We start from the raw sequence: 14305 nt of genomic DNA, 5'->3' as shown, positions 1-14305 counted from the left end.
CATATTTAGAATTATGGGAGTATAATAGAGAAAATCAGCATTTGCTAAATGAGAGAAACAAACCAAAAATATAGCCACCCCTCAGTGTGCCCTGAAGTGTTTAAATGGATTGGTGCTTTCATACCCTCAGCTGCCATTATCACCACCATCATCATTAATACCCCTGGGCTTTTAGATCTCTTCACATTTTCTCTTTATGTTGTTTACCAAGGTAAGAAAACTAAAAGAAAATGGGACACAAATCAATGCATGGATAATGTCAAATGTATGGATTTAAGGTCCATTCAGCTGGTAAATATTTTCTTAGATGTGCAAGCAAATCAATTAGTCATTCCTCCTAACCGCACCCCCTCCCCGCCGTTTTCATATAACCTAAAACCCAGAGTGTTAAAAAAAAAAAAAGAAAACCCTCACCTGCACTTGATTCTAATGTTGACTCGCTATTAAAAATGTTTGTTTTAATATATGAATTATGTTAATACCTCACATTACATATATGAAGCCAAGTTACACTAACTTAGTTGTTTACAACCTCAAATCTTACTCCCAAGTACACATTCCAATAAATTTATTCTGTAAAAACAATACATTTTTTTGTTTTTGATTTTTTTTTTTTTTACAGTAAACTTTTCAACTACAAACCTTGAATACATGAAAGATGTTCCAAGGACAAGCATAACAGGATTGATAAAACCCAAACTGACTAAATGTATTCTCACAATATAAGCTGGCATAAAAATAAATAAAATTCTCTATTATCACAATAGCAACAATAATGTACACATAATAATGGTCTGTGGATGAAGATTAACTATTCTAATTCTACTTCCAAAAGAAAAGAGTTCATTTTAAAAGTCTATATTTAAAAGTTGATGTTTTGTCTGGTTTCCCATAGGGCTGCTGCTGATTCCAGATTTAAAATGTAAAGTACCCACCTTGAGTGATTAGCTCAAATTGTATTGGCATTGGGAAAAAATAAGTCATTGCTTTTATTTTGGAGTAACACAAAAAGACTGACTAACTTCACATGTAGAAACTCAGTTTGTATACATAACAATATGAATTTTGAGAAGTTTAAGTTGTTAACTAGCTATTTCTAATACAGAAGAGATATTTTACAGTATGGTTAAACTTTACACATGGCCTCAAAACTGAAGGACAATTTTAATTTCACCTTCAATATACCAACATTATGTATCTAGGAATTAGTTCCTGGGTTCTGTCACAGAGAGGAAATTCCATCCTTAAGTATTATGTTGAGTGGTCATCTAAAAAGATGCTAATTTATATTTAACTGAGTGTTTGGTGATGGTGGGGTAAAGGCAAGAAAATGATGATCATAACTGCCTTAATAAAAGGACCTTAGACATGTATAAGTCTGTGAAAAAATCTTGATAATCCTTAGTGGTTAAGGGCAACTTCATGCAACCAAATAACATGAAATTAAATCAATAACTTTAAAAAAGGCTAAAATGTTTTTTTTCCCCCAAACACAACAGAGAGGAATGTGAGTAATGTACATACAAATGGGGGTTCTGTCAATGACAACAAGGACTATGTGTTGGTTCATATCAAATCCAAGAATATTAGACAACCAAACATATAACCTTCTTGTGGTTTCTCTTAATATGCAGCATTCATTATGGTAGTTAGGTCTGTAAAAAAAGAAAGAAAACAAGTCTTCAGATTATTTAGGATACTAACAATGAGAGCTTTCTACACCTATGTATTATAAAGCTGGATTTTCTGAGATTGTAATCTGGACTGCAGCAACAATATTTTCGTAGCAAGAACAGCTTCTGAGCTTTGCTTTATACCTATCAGTGCAAAAAGTTAAAGGAAATAAAAGTACTAGGGCATTTTGAGCACTTGGTTAAAAAAAAGGAAAAAATGTTTAAACTTTGCCTACCATCTGTTAGAGTACAGAGTATAACTGTACAACTATGTTTACTTCTAAGACTCATAAAGTCAATGAAGAAATTGATGTAATCCATCTTTGCAGGAACTGTGGTATTAGAAAAATTTTAAATTTAAAAAGTACTTCAAGTGTGCACAAATTATTCTTCAAAATATTTACAACTTAATTACTTGTGACACATGGCTCAAAGAAATGAAAGTTAAACAAAATCAAGATGTACAAAGTCTGACTTCTTGCTTTTGAAAAAATACAAAGAATAAAAGAATGAAAACCTAGATTTCTTTTAAAATTTAGATGGCATCCACATAACAAAGATAAAACAAAATATTTCTGTACAATAAAAGAATTATGTTCAATTTGGGTTTCACTTTAAATTGTGTCAGGTTATAGTTCCCCAAAGGGATGCTATTTTTGTTTTCCTCATTATTAAGCCAAATATATGAACCCCCCTAGTAATGCTCTCATGGGATGAACGAAAGAGGGAACTCAGGCTCTAAATATTTTTTTAATAAACAGCCTGCTTGAGTTCTTTATTTCTCTATGTGAATGAACATGTTTGTAAACACACACGTGCACACTCACGGGTATGTTCTCACTCAGACAGCCTCAATGTACACTATACTGTATATGTATAAATGATTCCAGGATCTTCAAAGGAGGAAAAGTTACCAAACCTTCCATCCCCTCAAGATGGCAGAAACACATTTCTTAGCCTTTTCTGTCCCTACCAAAATGAGGAGGCCAATCATAAAAAAAAAAAAAAAAAAAAAAAAAAAATCACGTTTAAAATCTGTGAACTTGCAAAATGCAGTGCCTGGTGACTCCTAATTATTTATTAACAAATAAAAACACTAGATATAAGATTACACTCAGATAGATTGGAGGATTTTCCTCCCTTTAAAGACACCCACAAGAACAATGAAAAATTGTTAATCAACCAAAGAAACCTTGTAATCAAACTAAAGTAACAATGTTTCTTATTAATAGTAATGTAAAAGGCAATACATTCTATGCTTATGGCTGAAGGAAATTCATAGTAACAACTACTCAATCCATATTGAAGAATATTTCTATAACAGACACGACAGCCTAAGAGTATTATTAATATCTCAAACAAAGTGACAGTGGCACCAGAATGTGACCACGACTTTAAGTACATGCTTTCTTTTTCTTGTCTTTAAACAAGGCTTCTTTGTCAAATGCGTGCTTGTAAAAGCAAATTATAAAATCTGAGATTTTTACTTCTCATGCCTTAATTATTATACATCTGTGTATCAAAGAATATCTTGCTGATTCAAAATGGTACATGTTCTGGATATGGTGCTCTGAGTGTCTGCCAGACCTGCAGTCTCCTCTGAGTAAGCAGTGAGAAGTGGTTCTTCATGCAATGGTTGTCATGTACCCCTATACTGGATAATGGTTGGAGAATTCAATTGGACTCTCTCTTGAGGTATCTGGATGTGAGGCACATTGAGAGGCTGTGGGTGACAGTGAAGCTGAAGGATACGCAAAATACAGTAAACAGAAGCTATGGGGTGGTAGAAGTCGTAAGGATCTTTTCACAAAGTACCATTTTTACATGAAGGAATGATGATATTCAATATGGCTATTTAGACTTGGGTATTTGGCACTTTGTAAGAGATAAACAAAGTGACCTGGTTCAAGGAAAACAACTGATTGTATTTGTTGCCAGTGATAAAATTTGAGCATTTGAGTGAAAATTAGAATTCTGAATCCTTCACGACTGATGACTTCCCAATTCTTAAAGACTTTTCTGATGAGATAGGTGGTGATATTAAAAAAATGTGATTGGGCCGGCCCGGTGGTGCACTGGATAGTGCGCCGCTTGGGAAGCGCGGCGGTGCTCCCGCCTGAGGGTTCGGATCCCACATACAGACCGGTTCCCGCTCACTGGCTGAGCGAGGCGCGGGAGCAACACCGAGGGTTGAAAAAAAAAAAAAAAAAAAAAAAAAAAAAAAAAAAAAAATGTGATTAAAAGTATTTGAATAATGAAATGGGTCAATATTTGGAAGGCCTGAATAACTTTCCAAATGGGTAAAAACTATTCAAAGTGCCAGAAGGGCCAATGAATTTTAATGTAATACAATACAAAAAGTTCAGATTCCACATTGCAACTAACGTTTAAGAAACTACCATTTTTTAGAACTAGTCTCATATATATGTATATATATATTTTTTCTTTGAAAATTGAGATTTTACAGTTGTGTTGAGGATCATTACACAGACATATCAATTTTGTACACAATTTTTAACATATGTAACGTAACTCTAAAAAACCATGTATCATGATTTTATCGGCACCATACTCTCCCGAGTGAGCCACAAGCCAGCCCCATGTATCATGATTTTAAAGAAGTTTTTCTAGTGGAGGGCCGAACCGTGGCTCACTTGGGAGAGTGTGGTGCTGATAACACCAAGGCCATGGGTTCGGATCCCTATATAGGGATGGCCGGTTTGCTCACTTGGGAGAGCGTGGTGCTGACAACACCAAGTCAAGGGTTAAGATCCCCTTACTGGTCATCTTAAAAAAAAAAAAAGTTTTTCTAGTGGAATTGGTCTCATATTAAACAATATCCACAATTATCTGACAAGACTATTAAAATACTCATATCTCTGTTTTCTGGTGACATATCTGTGGGAAGCCAGTTCTTCTTCATAGACTTCAACCAAAATTATATATTGCAACAGACAGAATGCAGAAGCTGATAAGAAAATCTAGTTGTCTTCAATTAAACCAGACATCAAAGAGATTTGTAAAAATGTAAAACAATGTTATTCTTCTCAAAACATTTTTTTTGGATAGTTATTTTTCATAAAAATGTTATTTATGTTAAGTAATAGATTTACTATTATTTTAAATTGAGGCTGACCAGTTAGCTCAGTTGGTTAGTGTGGTGTTATAACACTAAGGTCAAGGGTTCAAATCCCTGTACTGTCCCCCCCCCCAAATTAAAATTATTTATTTATTTATTTATTTTTAAAAGATGACTGGTAAGGGCATCTTGACCCTTGACTTGGTGTTGTCAGCACCATACTCTCCCAAGTGAGCTAACCAGCCTTCCCTATATAGGGATCCGAACCCATGGACTTGGTGTTATGAGCACCACACTCTCCCAAGTGAGCCCCGGGCTGGTCCCATGATTTAATAAATATTTTTAAAATTTGTTTTTATTTCTAATAAAGTAAATATCAATAGCTATAAAATATATAAACGAAAGCTCTTCAGGGCTCTCAATAACATTTAACAGTATTAAAGAGGTCCTGAGACCAAGAATAAATGAGAGTAAATGGTAAGAGATGAGACTGGAAATATAAGTTGGGGTTACAGGTGAAGGGCATTATATGCTAGAACAAGGAGTTTGGACTTGATTTTCTGGGCACTGGGGAGAAATAAGGAGGCAACATCATATTGTAGAAAGAGCAATAGGTTCAGGGTCAGAAGAATAAAGGCACAGACACTGGTAAATGGGTATAGTGAGTTGGTAAATGGTTACTGTGGCTGGTCTCTCAACATTTATTCTATCCCTCTACTTCCCAGCTGTGTAGCAGCCTTGTGATGTGGGGACTTGATTCCAACTCCTGAGTTGGTAGAACCTGACTGGTGTAAGCCAGTTCCAACCCCCTCGTAACAGTAGTTGGTATAGGGATGAGCAGCCTTCTAGCACGGTCTCCAGTGATCCCTGCTTCCTGGTATTCACACCCTTCTATAACTCCTCCCTCTGTGTGTGGACCTAGTGACTTGCTTCTACTGAAAAGAATGAAGCAAAAGTGATGGAATGTCACTTTTGATATTAGGTCACAAAAGATTCACTTCTGTTTTGCTAGCACCCTCTCTTGCTGATACTTTTTTGGTTGCTCTGATGAAGCCAGCTGTTATGTTGGGAGCTGCCTAATGGAAAGATACCAAGGGAGGCCTCTGGTAACAGCTTGTGAAAAACTGAAGCCCTGAGGCCAACAATTGTGAGGAAATGAATCTTCCCAACAAACTATTTGAGTGAGCTTAGAATAGGATCCACCCCCAGTTGAGCCTTAAGATTATTTGAGCCCCTCCTCCTACAATGACTGTAGATTTGCAAGAGACCCAGAGACATAGGATTTGGCATGGTGCACCTTTCTGGACTCCTGATTCACAGAAAGGACAAGATAATAAATGTTGCCATTAAGGCACTTGGTTTTGGGGTAATTTGTTATATGGTAATAGCAGGTCTAAGCCAATCAGTGCATGGTATTCTCCTGACCACATAGATTAGTAACCTCCACTTTCTATCCACATGAATCAAGGAAAGCTCCAAGTGTTCCTGGTTAATAAGGGAGCCTGTCCCTTTCTGCCTCCTGCTTCCACTGGTAGGAGTGAGAAAGTAGTCGGACAGCGTCTGGAAGCAAAGAGGGACCCCCTGTAAGAACCTCTTCTCTCCTTCACCTACCAATCTTTTCTTCTTCACTTACCAATACTCATAACTTTAACCCACCATCTGCCTTGAAAACATCAGGCCCTTTATCACTGCTTACTTTAGTTACCACAACATGGGCTCCAGAGCATCTATCACTTCCTGTACTCTCATCCCCAGTCAGCTTTGTACATGACCTTTTATGACCTCATTTCTTAATGGGCTCCCTCTCTGCCTCCCAATTCCTTAATCTTTTTCCACTGGGCCCTCTGGAAATCACAGTCAGCCGTTAACAAACCTCTTACATTCCCAACTTGAATTTCCAAGATATTCCACTTACCAACTTGTTCTAACTGAAATCTTGTTTCCCTGAGGGCAGTATTGCTTCTTCCCCTACAACTCTTTCAAATGGTAGCTCTTTCCTCTCCCATAGCTCTTATACTACTACCAGCCCTGGAAGTGAGGAAGGTGTCCTTCTAGCTCTTCACTACTATTTATAAGCTATTCTTCCTCTCCCCTGGGGGAAAAAAAATCCCCCTAGCTTTGGATCTCTATATTGTAAGTCACTCCCCCTCCTTACTGCGGTCATCTACTGACTCCCTGGATCATTCCCCTTACTTCTTAAAGATTTTAGCTCTGGCCCACTGTCATTCAATATGATTCCTGTGATTTCAATACCCAGGAAGACTGTATTTCCAACACTCTGGTCTCTCAGTTCCTTGATATCCTGTCCTCCGAAGACCTTGTTCTCCCCCCTACCTCAGTCATTTACTCTCATGATTATTTCTTAGACAAGTGATTCACAACCACTGGGACTATTTGAAAATACTGTTTTAAGCTACTGTTTTGCGGGCAAAATCATGGAGGTATCTTAGATTGTCATAAGAACTTGGGGGTTCTACTGGCATTTAATGGGCAGGAGCCAAGGGTACTAAAAGTCCTGTAATGTGAATAGTGCTCATACAATGAAGAAGTGCCGCACTCAAAACACCAATAATACCTGCACTGTCATTACAACTACTGTAACCTGTCTGCAATTTGATTCACCACCTATACTTCCAGCTTACTCCTCTACCTGGTATTCCTACTCCAGTAATTCTTTGATACTCAAAATCTGTTGATTCTATCTCTCTCATATCCATCTTTGCCTCTTAACATATTCTGGATTCCATGGTCCACTGCTATAATCACTCCCTCACATACACACTCAACTCCCTGGCCTCTAATCTCCTTTACTTTTACTCTCTGGGCAAACTCCAATTCTAGTTAAATTTAATTCTCTGCCCTCTCTGTGACTGCACAATTGAATATGCCTGAAAAACACACCACCATTCTGACTGCTCTCATTTTAAATTCATGACCACTAGCCTCAAGTGGGCCCTTACTGCTTCCTGGCAATTCAACTTCATTTCCTAAGGCCAATCACTCTTCTGTTTTTCTAAGAGACTAATTTATACCTTTTCCTCTCTTGAAGCTTCCAATACTTCTTCCTGTTCTCACTCTCAAATACTGCCCTATTTCCTAAACAAAACAGAAGCAATCAGAGGAGAACTTTTACAAGCTCTCACCCCAAATATTTACTTATCCGTATTTGTGCCTAAATACTCTGCCTTCCCTGTTGCAACGGAAGAACTAAGGTAACCCCTCTACATATGCACTAGATCGTATGACTTCTTGCCTTGTAAAGGATACTGCTTTATACTTGCCTTGTAAAGAATATTGTCTTATAATTCCTTCTTACATTATCATTTTGTGATCATTCCTCACTTGGATCATTCTCATCAGCCTATGTGTTATAAATTATCCCGTCAAGGAAAAAAGTCCCTCCTTGATCTTCTATCCCAGACCATGAGTTTTGAATATTTGAAAAGAAATTTAAGATTGGGCTACTAGCCCTACAAGATATCAGGGTTCACTAAAAAGCTACTATAATTGTGAGAGTGTGGCACTGACAAAAGATCAGAATACAGAACCCAGAGAGAGAGACCCATTGATATATAACAGACGGCTGATGTGCAAAGATCAGAGAGAAGAAAAGGGACTATTTAATAAATGGTGCTGGTTCAAATGGTCATGCTTAAAAAAGACAGAAAATTGCTAACCATGAAAAGGAAAGTTTGATACAGCTGACTACCATGAAATTAAGAAAGTCTGTTCACTAAAACAATTGGAAGGAAATTGAGCACACAAACCACAAACTTGGAGAAGATATTTGTAAGGCATATGACCATCCATGTTAGTTACAATCCAGAATAGGTAAAGAAGCCCTACAAGTCAATAAGAAAAAAACCCAATAGGAAATTGGTCAAAAACCAAAACTTAAGCACTGTACAGAAGTGGACACATGGGTGGTCAATAAACATATGAAAAGAAGCTCAAACTTATCATTAAGAGAATTGTAAGTTAACACTATAATAACCATTTTATACCCACTATATATTGGCAAAAATTAAAAAGTCATGATGCCAAGTGAATCACAGGGAATTCTTATACACTGCTGGTGGGAGTATAAATTGGTCCGACTACTTAGGAAAATAATTTGGCATTACCTTGTAAAGTTAAAAACCATAAACTCAGTATTTTCAGTTCTAGTTATATACACAAAGAAGCTCTTGTACATGGGTAGTAGGAGACAAATATGAGAACGCTCACAGTAACAGCTCATAAAGGCAAAAAGCTGAAAACAACCCAAATATCCATCAATAAGAGACTGGGTAAATAAACGGTATATTCATAAAACTGAATACTATACAGTAGTGAAAAATGAATAAACTGCTACACATAACAATATGAAGGAATCTTAGAGGCATAGTGGTAAGTAAATGTTCCCATTTTTTAAAAAGCTCAAAAACAACAACAACAACAACAAAAAACACCACCAAAATTAATTTTTGTTGAAGTCTCAACCTAAATGTTAGGTATGGTCTAAAAATTTTAAAATAAAAGGAAATAGTAAATACAAATTAGTGCTCATCTCTGGGTAGAAAGAAGATGGGACTGGGGAAGAACATATAAATAGATAAAAATTAATTGTTATGTTCTAGTTTTTGGGTTGAGTGGTAGGGTCACTGGTATTCATTGTAGTACTATGCTTTACCATGTTATATTTATATTATATATACATTCTTTTGTCAAAACAAATATATTATTAAAAATAGATTAAAAATAAAAGGATCTCAGGCTCTTGTTCCCCACTCTGGCTCTTACTAGCTTTGTGAACCCAGGGCAATTCTTTCAGCCTCAGTTTCTCCAGCTAAAAAAAATGGAGACAATACCTGCACCTACCTCCTAGGATTTGCGTATGGATTAAATGAGATAATGCACACACAACATTAAGCACATATTAGAAAGTGAAGAGGACTAATGTCATCTTGTGTCCTGCCTGCCATGTTGACTCCTGTTGAAACCTCATTCCTTTGCAAGCATTACAGGAACAGAGGGCTTATGGACTAGGTGACTTATTACAACCCCTGGCGTCAGTTATTCTGCTCATAAGCACAAGCTCCATACTTCAGGAAACTTATTTTTCTTAAACTATTTCTTTGAAGTTATGCTATATAAGCCTTACCTACAAGGCAGAGAGGGAGGGTTCTCATCTGCTATTGATGGTTGATTCTTTTACTGCATGAGACTTTTTCCTGTATGTAAGTTACTCTTTCAGTCAAACTTTTTGTAAGTTGTATGAATTTGCTTGCTTCAAAAATTAAGTTCTGAGGGTATTATACTTTAACCCTCTCCTTGCACAGCATAGTTTGTGACACACAGGCTGCTGTTGTTATCTAATAGCAACTACTATTTTCTGAGGTGTTTTCAATATATTTAAGCAGGAATGGTCTTCATTAGCAGTTTTAAAAAAATGAATCTACAATGCAGGAGAAACACAGTGGGAAGTAATCAGTAATATATAATTGTTGAAACTATGTGAGTGGATAAGATGGACGCAGTAAGTTTTCAGAGTAGAAGTGTGCTAAGCCAGACTGAAGAAAGGAGCTCTAGAAAGAGAATGAAAAGAAAGGAGAGGAAGCAGAAGAGATTGGTGACCTGCAGGAAGTCAGGAGGAGAAAGTGTCTAACAATATTAAATGCTGCAGAGGTGAAAATGAAGATTAAAGGAGATACTTAATTTGGCAATGAGAAGATCACTAAGGACCTTTACAAGAGCAGTTTCGATGCAATCATCAAAGAAAAAACAAGAGTGCAATGGGTTAAAAGTCATGAGTAGGAGTGAGGAAATGAAGACTGGGAGAAAAGAGAACTCTTAAAGAAGTTTAAGGATGAAGAGAAAGGTAAAAAGGGTAGGATAAATGGTTGAAGGGAGGTATCTTCAAGATTAAGGGAGACATGAGACTGTTTACATGCAGAGGGGAAGGAGAGAAGATACAGGTATAGGAGAGAAAGGGGACAACTGATTGAGTGTGCCTTGAAAAAAGTAAGACCGGACTTTGGCAACAGAAAGGTACACATCAGTGCTTCTCAAACTAATGTGCATATGAATTATTTGGGCGTTTATTTAAAATGCAGATTCTGATTCAGAATCTGGGGTCTTGAGAGGGCCTGAGATTCTGCCTTTCTAAAAAGCTCAGGTGATGTCGATGCTACTTGTCCACACTCTTGAGTTGTAAGGGTGTAGAACAACTCTTCCTCTGTCACAAGAAGTGCATCTAGAAATAATTTTGGTAATAAAGGAGAGAGAAATTATGGGAGTTTTTGCTATTTGCAAACTGAAGCTACATGGGATGAAGGTAGCAAGTAGGATAAAAAGAAAATCAAGTGATCCAGGAATTGAAGCCCTCAGTGACTGTTAGCAGGTGTATGTCCCTGGGAAGGCTACAGGCAAAACTAATGACAGAGGACTATTTATTGGAGAAAACCCAAGAGAAGGAAGATAGGCAGAGGACAGAGTAAAGCTGAGGCCAGTGAGAGGAATAAGAGAACAATTAGAATCATAATATTTTGGGAGTAATTATAGACAACTGGGATGAAAGAGGAAAGAGTCGAGAGGTAAACAGGATTGACATGAATAGGCAAGAACTCAACTGAAACCAGATTTTAACAGAAGAGTAATAATAATATACTTCATAGGCCATTACCTTAAAATGATTTAACACTGTCCAACTAATTTTCATAGAGAAAAGACTCACAGAAAACACCCAGGGGCAAAACTTGCTTTCACTAACACTTTTACAAAAGTGGACTTTTCTGTGACTTTGAAGTTAACAGAGGTTAACAAAAGTTAACAAGAATCAAAGTGGATAAATTTGTCCCTGTGGGTACTTTGAATATCAGTTTCCAAATATTACTTGAATATTTAAATAGTTCAATTCCTCATGGATACATTAAATTATTTATTGCTTCTGAGAAAGCAGCAGCAGTATATAATATCCTATTCTGAACATGCCATTAATTTTGTGAAAAAGTAAATGTAACCGTTCAATTTTGAGATGGCATTTTGAAATTTCAATATTTCACACCTTACCTGAAAAAGATTCTGAAGTTAGTTTAAAAAAGAATACACCTGTTCACTGAGTTCCAAATTAACAGGCAGGTGTAATTCCCACCTGGCTCTCTTTTGTTCTCAGACTCTAAGCATTCAGTCACTTATTACAGAGAGGTGAGTGAATGTATGTAATAGGCTGAGAATACTTCTTCATTTACTAACACACTGTTTACTAATGCTGAGATAGGGATTCTGATTCTGAAGCAAAATGTCTTCTAAATTAATAGAAGACAAGAGAAATTACATGCATATCCTTACCCCTTCACTGGTTTTCTGCAGGTCTGAAGTTGTGTTTCTTGTGTCATTGCCGGCATCTCCACCCTCAGAGCTACTTTTGTTTTCCTCTTCTTTGCAGTCTTTGTCATCTTCATCTCCTGGAGATTTCCGGGACTGTTTAGAGGATTTCTAAATATTTAGACAAGTTAAATATTATAGTCAAAAGTAGAATCCAAATGCACAAGTGTAAGTAAGAGATACAGAAATAGCTGACTTGTATCCAGTCTTTGTGGCTTGATACAGGATATACAGATACAATATGCAGTATGCCAAGGCTGAGCTAGATGACATTGGACAAATCATTTCACCTCACTGGGCCTCAGTTTAGCTGGAAAGAAAGCAGAGGTGAACTAAAAGACCTCTTTGTTCTTTCCAGCAGTGTGATATTAAAAGCAGAAAATAAAGATTCATCATGTACCCAGAACACTATCAGTGAATAAATACAGCTGAACAGATACCACCTGTTCAGCTGGAAGGCACCCTAAAGGTTATCTTGTCTTTCCCCATCACTTTACAGTAGTGAAAATTAAGGTCCAGAGAAGTGAGGTGAAGTATTTAAGATAATATATAGATTTCATGTTAGAACACCTATTGAAGCTGTTTGGTTAATGGTATACAAAGAATCATATTGACAAAACTTTTGTATCATTGTGTGATATAAACTAATTGAACTTTTTAATTATGGAGAGTTATTTAAGAACCCGAGGCTATTCTGGTGAACCAGTCCTTTTTTCTGTCGTCTTGCATCTGAGATCAAGATAAATTCTAGAAGATGATGAAAACACAATTACAGTTTTTAGCAAGAGTTGCTTAGCAGAATAACACTAAAATGATAAAAAACTGGCCCCAACTGTATACCACTAAGAAAGTTAAATGTAGCATTTTCTAAAACTTCCTCTTTGAGAAATTTTAAGAATCTTCAAGCACACTGCAAACAAGAGCTAAGGCAAATTGATTTAGGTAAGTCACTTTTGGTATTCCAGAAATGAATGAACAAATTGAAGCTTCCTCAGACAATCAAGTTTTTAAACTTCAACTTCCAAAAAGAAAATATCTTCTAGCTCTGATAGTATAATCAAATTGTTTGTATTTTACTCAACTGAAACTACCAACCAAGCCCAAAATGTCAGTTTATTTTATTTTATTTTATTTTTTATTTTTTTCCCTTTTTGTCTTTTTTCGTGTCCGGCAACGGATCGCAACCCTCAGTGTCGCGCCCGTACAGGACCGGGATGGGCAACGGGACCGCAACCCTTGGTGCTGTGCCCGCACCTCGCTCAGCCAGTGAGCGGGAACCGGTCTGTATGTGGGATCCGAACCCTCGGTGGGAGCGCCACCGTGCTCCCAAGCGGCGCACTGTAGCAGTGCACCACTGGGCCGGCCCCAAAATGTCAGTTTAAAATGCAGTCTATTTTTACTTTTTACATGAAAACAGGGACTTCATAGTCCAAATGAAGAGTGTCTAGAGTTAAAGTTAAGATCAAGTATGACAACAGTAAAAGTAAATACTTTTTGTTCTCTTAGTAAATATAGTAAAATCATTAAAATGTAGTAACTGCTTTATGTAGTAATTCTCAAATAACTGTCCTTGACCTGCACACTGTTTTTATAGATAATAATGCATGATTCCCTAAAATTCATGATGCTTGTTAAGGATATTTATGATTAACCATATAAGTGGGTTTATAAGTATTGTAATTTGGTATACAAAAACTAGAATTAGGGCATTCCTAGGATATCACTTACGAGTCATAATATTCAGTATTCTAAGAAATCTGGCTGCCAAGCTATATTTGAAACCTTACAAAGCTCTTCAGATCACTGGAATTCCTGTAATTTTGAGGAAGAACGCTTCATCTGTTTTATCAGTGTGGTCTTCTTTTTTTTTTTGGGCAGCTGGCTGGTATGGGGATCTGAACCCTTGACATTGTATATGGTTTGAATACAACACCATATTCTAGCCAACTGTGCTAATCAGCTAGTCCTTCAGTGTGGTCTTGAATTGGTTGTATGTCTAATTTTTGTTATCTTTGTTTTTTAACTAAAATTACTGGTGGTTTAGCATCATCATCAGTTTGGTTTGTTATGAGGCTCTCATTAGCTCTACTGAATATAGTAAATAATTTGTATGTCAATATTTTTGATCTATAATTTTCCTGTTATGAATCTGTTATGGCTCAAATATGAATCATCCATACCCTTACTG

The 14305-nt window shown here is 36.7% G+C and overlaps 1 protein-coding gene across 1 annotated transcript in view; it reads right to left on the bottom strand.

Annotated features, from left to right (window-relative positions):
• Positions 1 to 551: 551 nt before the first annotated feature.
• Positions 552 to 14305, bottom strand: part of LOC103586334 (hepatoma-derived growth factor-related protein 3) — a 72029-nt gene continuing 58275 nt past the window's right edge. The window contains exons 5-6 of the mRNA XM_008567583.1: positions 12082 to 12228; positions 552 to 1655 (exon numbers count right to left, since the gene is read on the bottom strand). Of these exons, the coding sequence (XP_008565805.1) occupies positions 1650 to 1655; positions 12082 to 12228 (153 nt within the window). The 3' untranslated portion in view covers positions 552 to 1649. The remainder of the gene's footprint in view (positions 1656 to 12081; positions 12229 to 14305) is intronic.

This window comes from Galeopterus variegatus, unplaced genomic scaffold, assembly GCF_000696425.1.
Source record: "Galeopterus variegatus unplaced genomic scaffold, G_variegatus-3.0.2 Scaffold333, whole genome shotgun sequence".
NCBI classification, from domain to species: Eukaryota; Metazoa; Chordata; class Mammalia; order Dermoptera; family Cynocephalidae; genus Galeopterus; species Galeopterus variegatus.
The sequence above is the reverse complement of the archived record's forward strand: the minus strand, read 5'-3'. Positions and strand labels throughout refer to the sequence as shown.